The 21,731-nt window shown below is 42.9% G+C and overlaps 1 protein-coding gene across 4 annotated transcripts in view; it reads right to left on the bottom strand.

The window, feature by feature from the left end:
- The window catches only part of LOC117513554 (sodium bicarbonate cotransporter 3-like), a 170,913-nt gene that overhangs the window by 14,349 nt on the left and 134,833 nt on the right, over positions 1-21,731 (bottom strand). For all 4 annotated transcript variants that reach the window (XM_034173714.1, XM_034173712.1, XM_034173715.1 and 1 more), the window contains exons 14-18: positions 6,725-6,970; positions 6,357-6,462; positions 5,919-6,080; positions 5,463-5,576; positions 3,772-3,933 (exon numbers count right to left, since the gene is read on the bottom strand). In XM_034173714.1, the coding sequence (XP_034029605.1) occupies positions 3,772-3,933; positions 5,463-5,576; positions 5,919-6,080; positions 6,357-6,462; positions 6,725-6,970 (790 nt within the window). The remainder of the gene's footprint in view (positions 1-3,771; positions 3,934-5,462; positions 5,577-5,918; positions 6,081-6,356; positions 6,463-6,724; positions 6,971-21,731) is intronic.

Raw genomic sequence — 21,731 nt, forward strand, 5'->3', positions numbered from 1 at the left:
TGATTCGATTGGAAGACAGTGACTGTGCAGTCGGCGGGTGTTAACCGCACGTTGGAAACCATCTCCGGGAGGATTGCAGCTCTGGAAAACCGCCTTGACCATCAGTAATGACCACATCTCCTTTCTACAATCAGATGTATTGAGAGCCACTCTGTTCTCAGAACTGTGGAATCTTTCAGGTGTCTGCTAATCTGGATATTCATTTGGCCTCTCCAAACACAGCTGCACTTCAAGGCCGCTGCGATAAAAAACCTCAAGAAGATTAACACTCAAGCCTCGCTCCCCGGTCATCCCCCTCCCCTCAGCTTCTCCAGCTCTGACGTTGACTGTGGACAGTGGACTGCTCAGGGCTGAGCCCCTCCCCCTTCCAGGATTGTCAGACAAGGCCGTTTGATGGCGCCAAATAGGCTGCCTCCGGGTGTTCTGATAAACTGGACTTTCAAATCTCGGTTGTCTTCCTGCGTCTTTGTTTGTCTGTGTGATTATTGTTTTTTGTGCTGATAGGAGTTTTTTCCCTCATTGCTGTGGCTTAACGCAGCAGCTATGAGGGTTTTTTTCTCTTCCTTACCTCGTGTGTGCTTCTTATATGTGTTTATGTACCGGGCCGGCTTATGTGTGTTGTGTGCTATGTGTGTGTCGTTTGTTATGGGTCGGTCATGGTTTGTTCAGCCCTGCTGTTGACCTAAAGCAGGGATGTACATCTAGAGCTGGTCCCCGGGCGCTTAATGGCGACTTCTGCTCCTAACTGGCAATTAGGATAGGTTAAATGCAGTAGACACAATTCATTGTGCAGGGAACATGTTCCTTTGTTCATATGACAATAAAATTCTTTTGAATCCTTGAATCCTTTGAAACATACAAACTCAACATGACATTAACATCGTTCCAGATGTCAGATTTCTGTGTCTCAATTTAGTGTGTGACCTACTTTTAACAAGGTCACAGGGGTCACAGAACATTGACATGTAAAGTCCTGCAGGACGCAAGTCCAAAAAACGTGTACCAGATATGGATGCGATACCTGGAAGTGTATCACTGAGTGAGTGAGTCACTGCAGTCACATTATTTACAACATGTATTCACAAGCTGTTGGTGAATTCTTTAAAGTATTCAAAAGTAATTTTTACTTAAATCAAACTCTTTGATGTACAAAATTTAATATCACCACTTGTTTTCATTTAATTACAACATCATGATGTTTGTAGAAGACATTGTGATCTGTAGTGAGAGTTGAGAGCAGAGAGGTGGCAGTATGCTGTGGAGAGAAGGGGAATGAAAGACGGAGTCCATGTGTGTGAATGAGAGGGAGCCCAGTGGAATAGTGCAGTTACAAAGAGTAGAAGTGGTGAAAGTAGATGAGTTCTACGTGGGGTCAACTGTCCAAACTAATGGGGAGGGTGGGAGAGAGGTAAAGAAGAGTGCAGACAGGGTGGAGAAAGGTGGCAGGAGTGATTTGTAACAGAAGAGTATCAGCAAGAGTGAAGGAGACTGTAGTGAAGCCAGCTATGTTGTATTAGTAAAATTAAAAAACATGACAGAAGGTGGAGCTGAAAACACTGTGATTCTCTTTGGGAGTGACGAGGACGGACAGGATAAAGAAAGAACATATCAGAGGGACAGCACAGGTAGGACAGTTTGGAGACAAAGTCCGAGAGGCGAGACTGAGATGTTTGAACATGTACAGAGGGACTTTTTGTGTTCTTGCTCTGGGGGTTGGTAAGGTTAGACCTTACTTGTGTGAAGCGCCTTGAGGCAGCAATGGTGTGATTTGGCGCTATATAAAATTAAATAAATTGAAAGTACAGAGGAGGGACCCAGGGTGTATAGAGAGAAGGATGCTGAGGATGGAGCCACCAGGCTGGAGGACAAGAGGGAGGACAAAGAGGAGGTTTATGGATGTGCTGAGGGAGGACATGCAGGTGGTTGGTGAGACAGAGGAAGATGGAGATGGATGACCTGCTGTGGTGCCCCCTAAGGGGAGCAGATGAAAGAATAAGATTTCACTTCATTACCACCACAATTTTATTCTGTGTATTATTAATCCAACTGCCAGGAGGGCCCGGTGAAGACCCAGGACACTCTGCAGGGTTCTCCCCAGAAATTTTTAGTATAGCAACAATAAAAGACAAAAAAATGACATGTTATAATATCAATGTTATTTTTTGCATTTTTCTGTCTAAGTTAAGAAAATAAATAACACTGAAAAGTTTAAAAATACATTAATGTTTCGACATAATATTTGCTCTCTTCTTCAAAAATGGCACACTGTACCTTTAATCAAATCAAATCTATTTATATAGCGCCAAATCACAACAAACAGTTGCCCCAAGGCGCTTTATATTGTAAGGCAAGGCCATACAATAATTATGTAAAACCCCAACGGTCAAAACGACCCCCTGTGAGCAAGCACTTGGCGACAGTGGGAAGGAAAAACTCCCTTTTAACAGGAAGAAACTTCCAGCAGAACCAGGCTCAGGGAGGGGCAGTCTTCTGCTGGGACTGGTTGGGGCTGAGAGAGAGAACCAGGAAAAAGACATGCTGTGGAGGGGAGCAGAGATCGATCACTAATGATTAAATGCAGAGTGGTGCATACAGAGCAAAAAGAGAAAGAAACACTCAGTGCATCATGGGAACCCCCCAGCAGTCTAAGTCTATAGCAGCATAACTAAGGGATGGTTCAGGGTCACCTGATCCAGCCCTAACTATAAGCTTTAGCAAAAAGGAAAGTTTTAAGCCTAATCTTAAAAGTAGAGAGGGTGTCTGTCTCCCTGATCTGAATTGGGAGCTGGTTCCACAGGAGAGGAGCCTGAAAGCTGAAGGCTCTGCCTCCCATTCTACTCTTACAAACCCTAGGAACTACAAGTAAGCCTGCAGTCTGAGAGCGAAGCGCTCTATTGGGGTGATATGGTACTATGAGGTCCCTAAGATAAGATGGGTCCTGATTATTCAAAACCTTATAAGTAAGAAGAAGAATTTTAAAATCTATTCTAGAATTAACAGGAAGCCAATGAAGAGAGGCCAATATGGGTGAGATATGCTCTCTCCTTCTAGTCCCCGTTAGTACTCTAGCTGCAGCATTTTGAATTAACTGAAGGCTTTTCAGGGAACTTTTAAGACAACCTGATAATAATGAATTACAATAGTCCAGCCTAGAGGAAATAAATGCATGAATTAAATGAATGAATGAATTATTAATAAGGTTCGAATCAAATCTAGAAGTTATCTGATTCTGATCTCATTAAGTTTAGTTTCAGATCACAAAAAGCCCACTTCTTAAGACAGTATGCTCCCCAGAAAATAGTTCAACAGTTACAGTACAACCAAATTGTGGGTTTTTTTTGGACGGGTCAAGACCAGCCCAACTTACTGCAGGTCTCAACTTCAGGTAAACAGAGAGCAATCTAGGCTATAAAACCTTTAATCTCATCGATGTTGTCGTTTTCTGAGATGCTCCGGGGCCTCACCGGATACATGAGAAGACAACAGAGACGTTGGAGGACGTCGTGTTTGTGTACAGAGGAACAAATGAACAGCAGAAGAACGGAGCAGAGAGTCTAATCCAACGAACTCAAAGACTGTGATGTCAGTGTGAACAGGACGAGCGTCAGTATGAAGGAGGAGAAGAACAAATAATGAGATGCCTCAGGGAGGTGGAGCACAGCAGGCAGTGGGAGGAGCCAGGTTTCAGCCAATGAAAGCATTGGATCAAATGTCTTGATAAAACGTGGACGTGTGTGGAGATGCTGGAGGTGTTCCACAGCATGTGCAGACCTTGAGTTTGTTCTCTTTGCGGTTGACGATGACGGCGGTGATCTGCTGGTCCATGAAGATCAGGATGGTGGAGAGCAGAGCAGGAATAGCAGCAGCCAGCAGCGTCCACCAGGGGTTCTGACCCACAGGGGAGATGAACCAGCCTCGATGCTTTGATGTTGGCTGAAAGACACACAACCACCAATCATCTTTCTAACAGATGCCATGCTGCCACGTGCCCGATGATGCACTTCCTGTCTGTAGTCGTCGTCCATTCGCCATGTCAGCAGGGCTGTGAAATGAAAATGATCAAATCCGAGGAAAAATTTGCGGGGGTCTGGGGGTGCAGCTAAATAAATTTTGTATAAATATTTATACTGTAAAAAATATTGTAAAAAAAAAAATTAATACCACAATTGATCTTTAAGTGTGTTGTCATATGTCTGATTACACAATATTAATGTGAACATACATTTATACATGTATATAATAAACATATATAATAAACCAGAACATTGATCATTTCAGTTATTCATAAAACACCTTCAATTTTAAGTAAATTTCATGTGAAAAAAAGAGAAGATACCTGGTATTCTGTAATTTGACAGCTTCAATTTAAACAGTTCAACGTGCTTCTTTGCCTGGACGTGTTCAACCAAGCGGGTTTTTCCTCCAGATCCATACTTAACATCGTGATGACACAGGTTGCAGTACACTTTTCCCGGTTCTTTTAACTTTCGGATATGTTCATTAAGATATTCGTTTCCCACTTTAAACTCGAGCCAGCACCAATTCCATGGATTCTTGATTCCGTTGTCTTTATCCACCTTTTTTACGTCGTCTTTCTCTCCGTTCTCCCTCCGCGACACCGACATACCACTAACTTCTTTTTAAAAACTTGACTGCAAATGATGAAATGAAACGCGGAGAAAAGCGCACCGATAAAATGGGAAGAGGAAAAAAATCTTCACACTGCGGTGTGCCATCCCGCTGCTGCTTCTTCTTCTCCTCAAGTTAACTGGCGGAACACAAACAAACCCGCATAATACGGCCTTCGGTGCCGTAAATCAAACTTGACAGGACACAACGTCCTCGAAAATCCGTGGATCTGCGGATTCATAAAACCTATTCGATGTCATAAAAAACACATTTTGCGGGCATTTTCCTAACTCAGTGACAATCACAATTAAAGAGTACAACACGAACACCCCCTCCCTCCTCTCCAGGATGAAATCGGCGGAATCCCGCGGATCTGTGGAGTTTTCTGTAATACACAGTGTCCGCGGACTTCTAAAGCTTGCAGGATGTTGTAAAAAAAAAAAAAAAAAAAAAAAGAGAACACTTTGCGATAAGCATTTTAAAAACTCAGTGATATACACGATTAAAGAGTACATCACTAACACCCCACTCCCCCCTCTCCATGATGAAATCCGTGGAATTCCGCGGATCCGTGGAGTTTTCACAGCCCTGTGTCAGTGTGGTCTGGTGGGGTTCGCATGTCCCTAATCCAACTCTAACCACTGAAATCAGGGATTATAGACCCTGAACCCAGATGACCAGTTTGATTCTTCTTCAAAATGATGTTTGTGTCACGTCTCATTAGGAACCTGACCACATCATTAACCAGTCCAGTTTGACTGGTTAATGATGTCACCAGGTGCATCACTTGATCCCGTTCATTCTGATGGACAGATGAGTCCAAACAGCCTTACCTCAAAGCGGTCGGGGACACGTAGTTTGGGTGAGGGAACACCCAACAGATAGTCCACCAACACCATGGTCGTGACGGTCAGGAAGACGGCAAAATCGCTGATTACCGCTCGAACCTGCCAACAACAAGAACACAATCATTTTACTTCACCAGCAGATTTGTACGAATCACGTTTGTACCTCACTGAGAAGACAAATATCAGAAACATAACGTACTGCGCAGAACTCTTTTTGTCATTAAAACACCAAATTCAAAATGTCCGAATATGAAATTAAAAAAGATCATTTGAGAGTTTTGTCTATGACCTAAAGTACTGCAGTTACTTCATACGTTCTTTGCAGCACCTGTGCTTTGTAGTTTTTGATGGGTTCTACCTCAGAATCCAGTCTGAGTGAATTTAAAGGTTAACGGCGGAGCATCAGCAGCGTCAGTCACTGTGATCTGTGCGGGGACCGACCTTAGTGGGGAAGAATCTCTTGGTCTTGAACTGTTTGAGGGAGGTGGCGATGAAGAAGGTGGCGAAAAAGAGGATGACGGACCAGAAGAGGACATCAGGGATAAAAGGACCATGGTGGCCGCAGCCTGGGCCGACAAAGTCACCGTGGAAACGCTGACACTCCTGCACATGCACACACACACACACACACACCTTATTTTCAAATGGTTCACGTTCATTTTAACAAGCATGAATGTTTTCTGCTTTTCCAAAAACATCAACCCTTCTCTGAAAAAGTCCCAAATTCCCCAGAGACTGAAGTGTTTTAGAAAAAAGTACTGAAATTATACACTGTACTCTGACTGCAGTCGTATCTAAGGATGATTTTAGATGTTTTTTTCTGCTGAAGTTTTCAGCTGAATGAAACCTGAATCCTTCAGTCATCACGTGGATCTGCACCTTAACGCTCAGCTGCTCCCACGAAATGTTTCTGGTGCTGAAGCTGCTGTCGTTAAACGTGTGGAGAGCTTCAGCTGAGAAGTTGGCTGGTGGAGAACACTGACACCTGAAACACATGTTTTCAGCACAGACACCAGGGGGCAGTGTGAGGTGCAGTGCCACAACAAGGCAACAATAGTAAAATGCAAAACGTCAAATTCAAATCTTCATGAGGAAACAGGCTTCTGGCAGGGACTGGGTTCCCAACCAGGTCAGGGTTAATGACTAGGTCAGGGACATGGTTTCAGATCGGGTTTGGGTCATGGTTTCTGACCGTATTCAGGTCAGGAATTCTTACTGGCTTGAGGTCAGGGTCGGGTCTGACACACCTGTAGAAGGTGAGGTTGTCCAGGTCATTGTTCATGTTGATGGGGTAGACCTCCCACAGGTGGATCACCTTCTCCAGGGCTTCATAAATGAAGATCATGCAGATGAGGGCAGCGAAGGCCTCCTCTGTAAAGCGGGTGATGTAGCAGACGAGAGAACTGGCATCTGTGGCCACCAGCACCAGGCAGAGGAAGGCGGTCCATAGGCCAATGCTGGTCCGCAGGGGCAGATAGGCCAGCCCGTAGTTACTGAGGACAGACGAGATAATTAGGAGGACTAAAATGTTACAGTGACATGTTTGACCCCATTAACGACAAACAGACATCTAGAGCTCAACACTCAAAAAGCGGCAAAGAGCCCAGCCACATCCGAGTCCTGGATCAGGACTGAGTCCTGGTGTGGTGCTGCTGTAATGTCTCTATGCCCTGAAGTCGCTCCGTTCTCAGAGGTCTCCTGGAATGAAGCAGGTAGACACGCCTATTTTTGGTTTGATTGAGCCCACAGCTGGTGGACCAAAGGACAGAAATCAATTCAACTGATTTATACAGCACCAAATCACAACAAAGCTGCCTCAAGGAGCTTCACATGAGTGAAGTCCAACCTCACCAACCCCCCAGGCAAGAAACAGTCAGAAAAAAACTCCCTCTGATAAGAATGAGGAAGAAACCTCAAGCAGACCAGACTCAGAGGGGTGACCCTGTTTTCGCGGTGGAAAGGGGCGGAGCATTTTGCCAGCGTTTTGAGCGGCGTACTAGCTGCAAATACGCGGATCAAACGCCGCAAAATCCGCCGAATAAAGTGGCGTTTTGACGCCGTAGCATCCGGCACATGTCAGGCAACGGGGGTTAATACCCAGTTCTATTCTTTACAATCGCAAGTTAAGATGCGCGTGAGAACGGCGGTGTTCTGCTGCCGCCGATAATGCCCTGTGTACCGCTGGATTTATCCAGGCAAATCCTGCGTTACTCCAGGAACTTTTGCATATAGGCACCGCCCCCAGAGTATAACAGGCTGAAGCAGCAGGAATACATGCCTCTGTCACTGCAGGGGGAGGGAGCTCATCGTCAGCCTTTTATTCTCCTTCCTTTTCCCCTCCTCAACGTGTTGCTCCGGCTCCACCACAGGCCTCCTCTCTGCTTCTGAACCAGACCTCTTGGTAAGTCCTTGCTGCTGCTAATTTTCTTTTTTTTTTAGGAGGCATACTGGAGCTTCTCTGCAAAAAATATCTGGAGCTGGCCGCGAGTGAGAGGCCTGCATGCAGCGCGCTAGCGTTTTTATACTGACCACCACCCATCGGCCGTTTGGAACGCCGTTTTACCGGGAGGTGGCGTTTAGAATGGTGTACTGTCTGCTAGCGCCGCCGTTTTGTCTGCCTCTGTCGTCGGTTAAAACACCGTTGAGGACGCCGATGTGGGCTCTGTCGCTGTTTTACGCGCCATTGGTTAGGGATACAATGCCGGCCGCCAATTATGGTGGTGTAAACTGCGGCACTACAGGAAGAGGCAGGATTAAACGGTGATTAAAAGTATCAAACGCCGTTGTTCGCATTGTCTCTGTCGTCACGGGAGGTCTCCGGGAGCGCTGTGATTCTTAAGATGGCCAAAAACTCTTCCGGGACGCTTCCAGGAGCTCTTACCGTCTGTGTGTAACCTGGGCTTTAGACACAGTTACATGACAGTGCAAAGTTCAAGCCGACAGACCGAGCAATCAATACCTGAACTATGACCTCATCAATACTCCATCAATCAGTAACTGCTTCAGAAACACTTTCAAACTTGCTGCTGTTTCTGATGAAACTTTTTACTCTTTGAACAAATCTGAAGGTTTGGTTATTTTGCTAAATGATCCAATGATGGGATCGAAGCCCATCAGAGGTGATGACCTTCAGGAGGCTGTTCTACCTTCAGCAACCTGCTCAGCATCTCCATCGAGGACCCCATTCACTCAGGAAGATGGGTAGTCACTACTCAACAAGATCACAGTCTTTTATCCTCAACAACAAAACAAAACTTTAGGTGCACTGAAGAACCGATATACAGGAAAATGAAAAGATGCTTTTATATAACAGCTGAGTGTATCCTTGTCATTTGATTGGTGCTTTGTATGTCTGGTTACATTGATTTTTCGTCCCATTTGTGTTGCACTGCATTTAACATGCAAATTTGGTTCCGTACGTTTGGTACCATTGCACAATGCGAACCCCGCCCACTAGTGTGGACAGCGTTTAGCTAAACATACAGAGTTTGTTTTGCTGATGGATGACAATTTGGTGGAGCTAATTGACTGTGCTAATTCTCCAAACACACACACACACACACACACACACACACACACACACACACACACACACACACACACACACACACACACACACACACACACACACACACACACACACACACACACAACATATCCACTGTACTGTAAGCCATCTGAAGGTATGAAGAGCTGTTCAGAGGAAGTTAGAAATAAAAGCTGGACTCATTTCTGACGTGATTTTTTTTCACTGCACTGAGGAAGTACACAAAGTCAGTGCAGTGATGAACACCAAAATGTATGTCCCTTTTCTGTTGTTTATAAATTAATATAATATCAAATGACAAGGATCTAATTTAGCCGTTATAGCTGGAACACACCATTTAATGAGGAGATGCCTCGTTGAATGGTTTGTTCCTGCTTTCACCTCATGATTTCAGCCCAGAGTTCAGTTTGCTCATGACTCAGAGTTACTATATTTTCCTGGAGTATAAGTCACATCTTTCTCCTGTTTTATCAGCTCTTTATTTTGGGATTTCTTGCCATTTTTCTGTTATTATTATTATTATTATTACTACAATGATTATGATTCTTAGCATTTATCCTTTCATTATTAGTTCATTTTATTTAGTGTCTTGATTCCTGGAGAAGTTCCCGTGAGGTTAGGGACACAACTGTAAGTTGTTTTTTGGTTCTCACTCCATCTTATTTTCACAAAAAGTTAACATAAAATAATAAACAGTCGAGACCTTGCCGCACATTTCAGCATCTTTTATCACCATCTAGTGAGCAATATGAGCATTTCACGACTTCAGGATATTTTTTACATTTCTAAATGTCAGAAATTCATGATCTTTTTTATTTTGGCAAGCAGATCTTTGACCTCCCAGTATTAATGTATAAAATTTTGATTTTTAGAGTTTTATGGTTTTTGAGTTTTAGGATGTGGAAGGTTTTCCCGTACAGACGGAAAGTCAGCAATCTGTCTTGACAAGCACAACTTACAGTTGTGAATAGTATTATAATTGTCATTACTAACAATGAATATGTGATTTTCGGTACACAAGTCACATCAAAGAAACTGGTGTGACTTATAGTACAGAAAATAAGGTAATCTGTTCATAAACCCAGTAGTTTTATAAACCATTTAAACCTCATACTGCGTAAATCCAGTCTTCTTCAAAGTAAACTTTTTTTAAATATATTTTTGGACATTTTCATCCTTTATTACAGTGAAAGTGACGACAGACCTGAAACAGGGAAAGACGTGTATCAAACGTGGATTGGTTGGGATTCAAACCTGGAGACGCAGCAAATCGCATTCCAGCCCAAACACCTCCAACACGAGCGAGACAGGAATTAGGACATTAACTGTCGCGTCAGATCTGAAAGGTACCGCTGAGGACCACAGAGAGTTCCCTGTGATGGTCTATGTACTGAAATTCAACCTTCTGCAGATGATGCAATTCTGTTAATGTCAGACTGTTACCAGTTTGTATAAGTGGTTGGATCAAAAATAGTTGGATGATCAATTTCAGCAGATTTGCAAAGTTTTAACACGTGACACTTCTTTCCCCCACAGTCACGAGTGAATGTCTGCAGGCGGCCGAGTGTGAGATGAACACAATCAAAGGCGAAACATTTTTATGTAACAAGCCAAAGTTCATGAAAGTTAAAGGTCAAATTTTTAGTCTCAGAGACTTGAGTGGGTGTGTCACACAGGGGGAAGAGTCTCCAAAACCAAAACACTTTAACCCTTAAATTCCCTCAATCTCCCCTGTGGGTTCACCACCTGCAGAGGGGGCCATGGGGGTCGAGTGCAGAGAGGACTGGGTGGCAGTCGTGGGCAGGTGGCCCACCAGCCCAGTCCGTGTTCACAGGCCCTGGCTGTTGGGACATGGAACGTCACCTCGCTGCAGGGGAAGGAGCCTGAGCTTGTGCGGGAGGTTGAGAGATACCGACTAGAGATAGAGGGGCTCACCTCCACCCACAGCTTGGGCTCTGGTACCCACCTCTGGTACTCACCCCGCATCTCTTGTCCTTCCCTCTCCCAGTCCTGTGATTTTGACTGTGGGACCTTGAGACTCTGGTGGACTGATTCAGGACTGGGATCCCCCCCCCAGGATGGACAGATAAGGCCTGTTGATGGCGCCAAGGGTGGCCTCTGAGCTGTCTGTCTGAACACTGGACACATTCAAGTCTCGGCTGTCGTCTGTTGTCTGCTGTGATTTGTTTACTGTTTTTCTGTGCTGTGGGGTTTTTTTTCTCCAGTGCTGCTGCGTGAGTTCAACACAGCAGCAATGGAGGTTTTTCTTTCCCAATTCTTCCCTTGTGCTTTTATAATAATATAGCACCTTCAATTGCACCACAGACTAAAACAGTTAAATGTGGTCTATTGAACATTATGTCTCTCTCTTCTAAGTACCTGTTAGTAAATGATATAATAATTGATCAACATATTGATTTATTCTGCCTTACAGAAACCTGGTTACAGCAGGATGAATATGTTAGTTTAAATGAGCCAACACCCCCGAGTCACACTAACTGCCAGAACGCTCGTAGCACGGGCCGAGGCGGAAGATTAGCAGCAATCTTCCACTCCAGCTTATTAATTAATCAAAAACCCAGACAGAGCTTTAGTTCTTTTTATTTATTTCAACAGTTCTTTTAGTCAGACAGGAAAGATTTTTTACCTGCTTTACATGTTTACATGTTAGAAGACGTCAGACAGTAGGGGGCATAAGTTCCCCCTGCTGTCTGGCCAAATCAAGAAGTAGCTGCCTATAAGACACGTCACTTCCCCATCTTGTGACGCTTCTGAGGAAGGCTACAGGAAGTAGCCGAAACATGTAAAGCAGGTAAAAAATCTTTCCTGTCTGACTAAAAGAACTGTTGAAATAGCTAACTTAAGAAGACAGTATGAAATTTCACAAATGTATAAGAGCTTTAGTTCATTTGAAAGCTTGACTCTTAGTCTTGTCCATCCAAATTGGAAGTCCCAAAAACCAGTTTTATTTGTTGTTATCTATCGTCCACCTGGTCGTTACTGTGAGTTTCTCTGTGAATTTTCGGACCTTTTGTCTGACTTAGTGCTTAGCTCAGATAAGATAATTATAGTGGGCGATTTTAACATCCACATAGATGCTGAGAATGACAGCCTCAACACTGCATTTAATCTATTGTTAGACTCGATTGGTTTTGTTCAAAATGTAAATGAGTCCACCCACCACTTTAATCATACCTTAGATCTTGTTCTGACATATGGTATGGAAACTGAAGACTTAACAGTATTCCCTGAAAACCCCCTTCTGTCTGATCATTTCTTAATAACATTTACATTTACTCTGATGGACTACCCAGCAGTGGGGAATAAGTTTCATTACACTAGAAGTCTTTCAGAAAGCACTGTAACTAGGTTTTTTTTTTTTTTTTTTTTTTACTTTTTATTTAGCCGTTTAAAACATTGAACAGAACAATTCTTGACATCTCATTTCCCTTAAAATAAGAGGGTACACTCCATACATATATGATTTAGGGGTATAGTGAATAGAGTCTACACATGGTGCCTAGGGTAAACTTTTCACAATCTAATGGGGAGGTAATATTTTGTTACATTTCTCGTCAAACCTCCACGTATCTCGAGATGCATGTCCATTTTTGTTCAAAGATGTCCATAGATAGCTGGAGATTTGCAGTCAGCCGCTCCATTATGTACACATTTTTCAGTTTCTGTTTCCATTGTTCTATAGTTGGCGGTTTTACCTCTTTCCAATTTACCGTAATCATTTTCTTTGCTATCAGCAAGAGGATCCTCAATATGTATTGCTGATTAGTATTATATAGGTCTCTAGGAATAACTCCCAGTAGGAACAACATAGGTTCTGGGGTAATATTTATTCCTAGAATAGTGTCTATCTCTTTTTTAATGTTGTCCCAATATTCCTTTATTACCGGACAATCCCAAAAAATATGTGTTGTATCTCCTATATTTCCACAGTTCCTCCATCAGAGTGCTGTGGTAGGTTTCTTTGCAAATGAAGAGGTGATAAGAGGGGTATAAAAATATCTAGTTTTCGCTTTCCAGTCGAATTCCTTCCACAATTGGCTGTTAATTCCCTTATGGCAACCTATACATATATCATTCCATGTGGAATCTTCAATTATTATATTCATTTCCATCTCCCATTTTTCTTTGATATAGTTTGTGTTTTGTAGAGTGTCTGTTTTCAACCTTTTGTATATATTAGATATGTGTCTTTTTGTTGGAAAGTGTTTTTCCACAATGCTGATAAAATACTCCTCCATCTCATTTGGGGCTTCACTAATCATTTCCTTTTCTTTGTGGCTTGTAATATAATGCCTAATCTGAAGTATTCTATAGAAGTCATTCGACGGAAGGTCAAATTGCTCTCGAAGTTGGGAGAAGGATTTGAGTTCTGTTTCTGTAAAAAGTTGGTTAATTATATGGAGGCCTTTTTCTGCCCATCTTCTAAACCCATTGTCCCACACCGAAGGGGGAAAATCAATATTTCCTACTATAGGCATAGCCCTTGAGATTGACTGAGGCCCCCCAAGCGCTTTTTTAACTGTTGTCCAAATTTTTAAGGTGTATTTTATCCATTCATTCTTTAATTTAATCTTTTTGACTGACTTTGTGTCCATAAAGGGTAGTATTGATAAAGGAACACACTCAGTTGAATTTTGCTCTATCTGAGTCCATATTGTTTCCTGATCATTTCTAAGCCATGCCACAATTGCATTTATTTGTGCTGCCCAATAGTAGTTTTTAAAATTTGGTAAACTCAGTCCTCCTCTATCCTTAGGCAGATGGAGGCATTTCAGTTTTATCCTCGGCCTCTTCCTTTGCCAAATAAATGTTGATATTAGTTTATCTAACATTTTTAAGGTGGAAGCAGGTACTCTTATTGGGAGGGATTGGAACAAAAAAAGAAGTCTGGGCAGTAGGTTCATTTTTATTGTCTCTACTCTACCAAATAAAGACAGGGGAAGCACCTCCCAACGTGTCACATCTTTCTTTAATTGTCTAATTAATTTGTTATAGTTGGCCTCAAACAATTGAGTGGAGTTGGGTGTAAGAATAACTCCTAGATATCTGAATCCTTGTTTGGACCAGTGAAAGGAGACACTATCATTCAATTGTGTAGGCCAAGTACCCGAGATCATCATAGCTTCTGATTTAGTCTCATTAATTTTGTATCCCGATACTGACCCGTATTTATGCAAGCATTTTATAAGTGTGGGAATGGAAAGGACAGGGTTTTTTATAAAGAGCAAAATATCATCCGCGAATAAGGCTATTTTGTGGATTGTCCCTCCTTCATCTGCTATCCCTTGGATCTGCGTGTTTTGGCGTATTGCCTCTGCCAGAGGTTCAATACTTAAGGCAAATAAAATGGGAGATAATGAGTCTCCCTGTCTCACACCTCGCTCAATCCTGAAGGAGCTAGAGCAATGGCCATTGACTCTTACTTTGGAACGAGGTTCTTTATATAGAAGACTAATCCATGTCACAAATTCCTTTCCAAAACCCATTTCTAACAATGTCTGTCTCAAAAATATCCAGTCAACTCGATCAAATGCTTTCTCCGCATCTAAACCGAGAAGCATCGACGATTGTTTCTCCCTTGCTGCAATTGTTTGCAAATTCAGGGCTCTTCTAATGTTATTTGTTCCATGACGTCCTGGTATGAACCCCGTTTGTTCTGGGTGTATTAATTTCTTAATATTTTTTTGAATTCTGGTAACTAATATAGAGGTCAGGATTTTATAATCCACACACAAAAGGCTTATTGGGCGGTAACTAGCACACTGAAGAGGATCCTTTCCCTCCTTATGTATAACCGTTATCATGGCTTCTGACCACGAATTTGGGGGATTTCCTGATTTCAGTGCGTAATTGTATACTTTACATAATACAGGAGTGAGTTCCTTCATAAATATTTTATAATATTCACCTGAGAAACCATCTGTTCCTGGTGATTTATTATTTTTCAGTTTAGTAATAGATTCTTTAATTTCATTTTCTGTAATAGGTTTTATTAATAGTTCTGCTTCCTCACTTGTTAGTTTATTCAATTTAAGTGGCTTTAAGAATTCTACGCTCTCCTGTCTCCTAGATTCTGATTCATCTGTCCTATATAATTGTTTGTAATATGTTGCAAAGGAGTCTGATATTTTAATTGGGTCGGTTTCTATCTGGTTAGTTTCTGGGTTCCTTATCTTAGGGACTGCGCGGTTAGATTGGGTTTTTCTAAGTTGGAAGGCCAGTAGCCTACTGGCTTTATTACCCATTTCATAGTATTTTCTGTTGGTGTATCTAAGAGCTCCCTCTGCCTTATATGTCAAAAGTTCATCTAATTGTTGTCTAACCTTTTTTATTTTGTTAAGGATGTCTTTATTTCCATATTGTTTGTGTTCCCCTGTTAATTTTTTTATTTCTGCTTCCAATCCTTGTTGTTTTACATGCCTTTGCTTCTTTATTCTAGATCCTATAGATATAATCTTCCCTCTAATTGTGACTTTACTGGCGTCCCATATAACTGAGGGTGAAACACTACCATCATCATTAATAGCAAAGTATTCAGTCAGAGCTTTTTGTATTTCTTGTCTAATATTTGAGTCCGTTAATAATGAAACATTAAGTCTCCAGTGTTTAAAGTAGTTTTCTGCTCCCAGGTTAATTTTCATGGTCACAGGGCCATGATCCGAAATAGTTATTGGTTCAATTGTACACTCTTTTACCCTGTGGAATTCGGTTTTTGATAAGCAGAAGAAGTCTATCCTCGAATAGCTTCCGTGTGCTTGAGACATAAACGTAAAGTCTCTCTCATTAGGGTGAAGTTGGCGCCAAATATCTACGAGGCCCAGTTCTTTCATCATGTCCGTCAGCCCCTTAGCCATTTTGGATTGAGATAATCTTATTTTAGGTAGCCTATCTAGCTTTGAATTTAGAGTGCAGTTAAAATCACCCCCTATCAGTATGATCCCCTCGCTTTTCTCCGCTAATAAAGCTGTTATTTTTTTAATAAAATGTGGACAGTCTTCATTTGGGGCGTACACATTAACTATAGTTATTTTCTTTCCTGCAATCGTGCCTATCACCATCACATACCTTCCTTCCTCATCTTGAAAGAGTTTCTCATTATTATAGTACACAGATTTGTGAAACAATATGGCAACCCCTCTCTTCTTTGCTCTCTCGCATGATGAGCTATAAACCTGATCTACCCATTCTCTCTTCAATTTTAAATGCTCCACCGTTGATAGGTGTGTTTCCTGTATCAGAGCAACAGAGCAATGTAGTTTCTTTAATTGTCCCAGAATTTTTTTCCTCTTGATCTGGTTGTTGATTCCTCTTATATTATAACTTATGAAATTCAACTCAGTCATAGTCCCCATAGAGTCTCACCATATAATTCTCTACCTGTTCACCCTTAAACATCATATTGAAGTTAACCCCCAACCAAGTGATATCAGTTATGTATGTCAAGAGAACCAAAACACAAAGAACATAAGAAAAAGAAAAAAATGCTTCCACTACATCAATCTGACATATCAGCTGAGCTATGACCATGTCAGATCCCCGTTGGTATTGGGGCAGAGAGGTGTGACCTACCTTCTCTGTGGAAAAAAGTACATACAATGCAAATGTGACCAATGTTACACTAAACTGTAAGAGAGGTCCAGCAGAGTGTATACCACTCATAGGGTCAGCATTTCCGCCTTGGACCATCTATCATATATCCTTGTTTTGTGACAACAAAATATACTCAAATCATAGAACATAGTGACGCTTATTGTGTTCCTTTAAGTCCGTTAGATGTATCTACTATAAGTCCAGAAACCTTATCTCTATGCTAGTTAGAATATGCTTATTGTCCACCTTAATGGTAGGGACCCTTCAGTCTTCTCCTTGCAGAAAGGTTTTGAGATCAGCTGAAGACAAAGGCATCCCTCTCCTTCTCTTTTCTTTGCTCCTCCATCCATCCTTCAGTTCTTCCTCAATGCGTTCCTTCTCCTCGTATCGCCCCTCGACCCCCAGCTCCTTCAGCAATGTGGCGGCGCTCATTAGTGATCTGAACGTCTTCTCTCCGGTGCTCAGCTTAATTTTCAGTTGTGCCGGGTACACACACTTTGCCTGGATGTTCTTCTTTTTAAGTTGTTTGATAACTTCAAGGACCCTCATTCGTTTCTGTTGCAGATCGGGAGAATAGTCCTGGTCGAAGTAAATCCTTTTACCTTGGTAGACCACCTTCCCCTGGCTCCATGCCTGCTTTATAATCGTGTCCTTTACCGCTGCATCCAGGAATCTCACTATTATCGACCTCGGTGGGGCTGTTGGATCCTTGGGTTTGGCCGCCAGGGAGCGGTGTGCCCTTTCGATTTTTATGTCTAAGTTTGGTGGTAGTTTAAGCTCTTTCAGGAGCAAGTCTTTAACAAAGCCAGCTACATCCCCTCCTTCACTATCCTCTGGGATTTGAAAGATCCTGATATTGTTTCTTCTCAATCTGTTTTGGAGGTCATCACACTTTGCTGTAAGCTCAATATCGCGGTGCAGCAAATACCTCAGTGCTCTGTGGTGACGCGTCTCTGTGTCCTCCACCGTGCTAATTCTCTCCTCCAACCTGCCCATTTGTTGTTCGTGTTCAGCCAGTTGGTTTTTAAAATCGGAAATAGATTGTTCCACACGGTTAAGAGACAGTTTAGTTTGACTGTGTCCGTCTTGGTTTTCTTTTCGAAGTTTTCTCAGTTCTTCCAGTACCATTGTATCTGGTTGATTTGTGCTGCTACTAGCCGAATTCTTGCTAGTTGGGCTCGGCGGGTTCAGCTTGTTATCTTTTCCTCGCGTGGGGTCAAGTTTCTCCTATCTTCTTTGTCCCGCAGAGGAACTCATGTTTTAGTATTCTGTTTCTAACGTTTCAGCGTCGAATTATTATAGTTGTCACCTTTATTTTCTTTTATGTCCGGCGGAGCTCCGTTACTTTGCTACCGCTGCATCCATGACGTCACCGGAAGTCTCACTGTAACTAGGTTTAAGGATATGATTCCTTCTTTATGTTCTCTAATGCCATATACCAACACAGTGCAGAGTAGCTACTTAAACTCTGTGAGTGAGATAGAGTATCTCGTCAATAGTTTTACATCCTCATTGAGGACAACTTTGGATGCTGTAGCTCCTCTGAAAAAGAAAGCCTTAAATCAGAAGTGCCTGACTCCGTGGTATAACTCACAAACGTGCAGGTTAAAGGAGACCTGCATTGAAATAAATGTGGTCAGATTTCAGAAAGAAATAGCTTATATGTATTTATAAGACCCTTGTGAATGCAGTAAAGTAAATCTGTAAGCCTAAATTTGTAATTCAACGGAGAAATATTTGTTTAAAAATGACAAATTTGCAGCTAACATTTAGCCCTCTGTGAAAACAGTTTGTACATCCGGATCATTTCCATGACGTCGGGGAGAAGACGATGCGCTCCCGCCTTCAGTCCGATCCGGCATTGAAATTGATTTTATCTGTTAGTAATGTTACTGTTATACACATCCTGGTTTCAGCATCCAAAAGTAAGCTGCAATGAATGTGAGATACAGCTCTGCATGCTCAGATCAGCGGCGACATCGACAGCAGGCGACGTTCTTCCCCCACGCCTCTCTCTCGCTGCCTCCGCTCCGCTTAATGAGTGCATGCGCTCGTGTTTTAATGCGAAGCAGACGGTGACACCAGTTGCTCGCAAGGACAGACTTGCGGCAAAATCCGCAGCGCCGCACGTCTCGTAATCGGAGCTGCAGAGCTCCATGGCCGCTGAGAGAGGTTTATATCTTTTTAATGACTTGAATTCGTTGCGGGTCTCGCCTCCGTAGCCCGCGACGGTACACAGGAGGCGAAAGACAGTAGACTTTCAATGCAACACCATTCAATCAAACGGCATATGAAAAAGTCCCCCAAAATAATTTTCACGCGCAAATAAAAGAAATGTGTACTCACCAAGCGTACCCCAAGACAATATGAAGTTTAAAAAAAGTAGATCTTTCCAAGAAAAAGACATAGGACAAGAAAAAGGTGCACATGAAACCTGACGTAAATCCACAAATTACAGTTGGCGCGCGCAATGCATGCTGGGAGAGGGTCTTCTCCGTGATGTCTCGGCAGCGTCCATGATGAGAGGGACAGTTTTGCGGAGGGCTAAATGTTAGCTGTAATTTGTCATTTTAAATGAAGATTTCTCCGTTGAATGACAGATCTGGGCTTGCAGATTTACTTTACAACATTCAGAAGGATCTTATGTGTAAATATAAGTCATTTTTTGGTCCAAAGATCTGACTGCATTTATTTCAATGCAGGTCTACGTTAAAGCAGATAACCCGTAAGTTGGAGAGGAAATGGCATCTCACTAATTTAGAAGATCTTCAGTTAGCCTGGAAAAAGAGTCTGTTGCTCTATAAAAAAGCCCTCCGTAAAGCTAGAACATCTTACTACTCATCACTAATTGAAGAAAATAAGAACAACCCCAGTTTTCTTCAGCGTGCACTGGGGCAGAGTGTGAAGCATCCGGGATGAAAATCAGCACCTCCACTCCAAGGCCATGGTTCTTGACCGGAAAAATGTGCTTTGCCCTCTTCAGGCCGGTGGAGTGTCCTTGCCTCAATCAAGGATCAAGGAAATTTTATTGTCATATGCACAGAACAGAAGAACTTTCCTGCACAATGAAATGTGGCTACTGCATTTAACCCATCCTATTTGCCAGTAGGAGCAGAGGTCGCCATTAGGCGCCCGGGGACCAGCTCCAGATGTACATCCCTGCCTTGGTCAACAGCAGGGCTGAGCAAACCAACACCGACCCATAACAAACAACACACATAACACACAACACATAGGCCGGCCCGGTACATAAAACATATATATGAAGCAAAACACGAGGGAAAAGGAGAAGAAAAAAAAAACCCTCATAGCCGCTGCATTACACAGCGGCAATGAGGAAAAAAAAATCCCATCAGCACAAAAAAACAATAATCACAGAGACAAAACAAGGACACAGGACGACAACCGAGATTTGAAAGGACCAGTTTATCAGAACACTCCGGAAGGCAGCCAGTTTCGGCGCCGTCGACGGCCTTGTTCGACAGTCTGGGGGGGGGGAAGGGAACAGCCCTGCGCAGGCTGAAAAAGTCCTGGACAGTCCACAGTTCACGTCAGGGCTGGAGAAGCTGAGGGGAGGGGGGAAGACCAGGGAGCGAGGCATAAGAGTGTTGTTCTTCTGAGGAGGTATCTTATCACAGTGACCTTGAAGTGCAGCTGTATTGGGGAAGCCAAATGAATAGCCAGATTAACAGACGCCTGAAAGATTCCACAGTTCTGAGAACAGAGTGGCTCCCAATGCATCTGAAATGTAGAAATGTAGAATGTGGTCTTCACAGACGGTCAAAGCGGGTTTCCAGGGCTGCAATCTTCCAGAGATGTCATCCAATGCGCGGTTAACCCCCGCCGACTGCGCAGCCACTGCCTTCCCAATCGAATCAATCATATAGGGCAGCTTGGAACGACCAATCAAAGCTGCTTCCACTTTCTTGATTTTCCGGTAAACCAGCAAGTGCCCCGCTCCACACATCAGAAAGCCGGTCACCACCAAGCCAAATATGTACACATCTTCAACGTCCTCCACAGAAAGCATGTAGAGGCACATGACCTGCCATCTCCTCCACGAGTCCATCACGTAACCCATCACATGCGTCCCAGCAGGACAGGTCGGGTCCTCCGCTCCCGAAGATCTTGTAGAAAAAATAGTGTCAATTGCGTTCAGAGACCACTTTAACAGATCCATTTTTGTCGTTTCCAGAAGAGCAACGCTGCAGCCTCACAGACAACACGCCACAAAAGCAGGAAAGATAAGGAGGGAGGGAGAAGAGAAAAGTGCGTCCGTCTCGGTCGAGTGCAAGCTGGCAAAAAAAAAAAAAAAAAAAAGTGGAGGAGTTCAAGTATTTCGGGGTCTTGTTCACGAGAGAGGGACGGATGGAGTGTGAGATCGACAGACGGATCGGTGCAGCGTCTACAGTGATGCGGTCACTGTATCGGACCGTTGTGGTGAAAAGAGAGCTGAGCAGGGGGGCAAAGCTCTCAATTTACCGATCGATCTACATTCCGACCCTCACCTATGGTCATGAGATTTGGCTCATGACTGAAAGAACGAGACTGCGAGTACAAGAGGCCGAGATGAGTTTCCGCAGGGTGGCAGAGCTGTGGGGGTGAAGATCAGGAGGTCTGGGCGGCTTTGCTTGAGCTGCTGCCCCCGTGACCCGACTCCAGATAAAGCGGAAGAAAATGGATGGATGGAACCCCTCAATCTAACACCCAGCTCCCCCCATGATTTCTATGATTTTCGTTTATAAATCATTGGTTGTCTGGATCAGCAATTTCAGCTAAATATATCATCTAGCAGACAAACACAGTGATATTCGAGAAGTGAAATGAAGTTCATAGGATTTACAGAAAGTGTGCAATATTTCTTTAAACAAAATTAGGCAGGTGCATAAATTTGGGCACCCCAACAGAAAAAAATATGTCAATATTTAGTAGAGCCTCCTTTTGCAGAAATAACAGCCTCTAAATGCTTCCTATAGCTTCCAATGGGAGTCTGGATTCTGGTTGAAGGTATTTTGGACCATTTTTCTTTACAAAACATCTCAGGTCTGTTGGTTTCAGAGCATGGACAGCCCGCTTAAAATCACACCAGAGATTTT

Source organism: Thalassophryne amazonica, chromosome 7 (genome assembly GCF_902500255.1).
Source record: "Thalassophryne amazonica chromosome 7, fThaAma1.1, whole genome shotgun sequence".
NCBI classification, from domain to species: Eukaryota; Metazoa; Chordata; class Actinopteri; order Batrachoidiformes; family Batrachoididae; genus Thalassophryne; species Thalassophryne amazonica.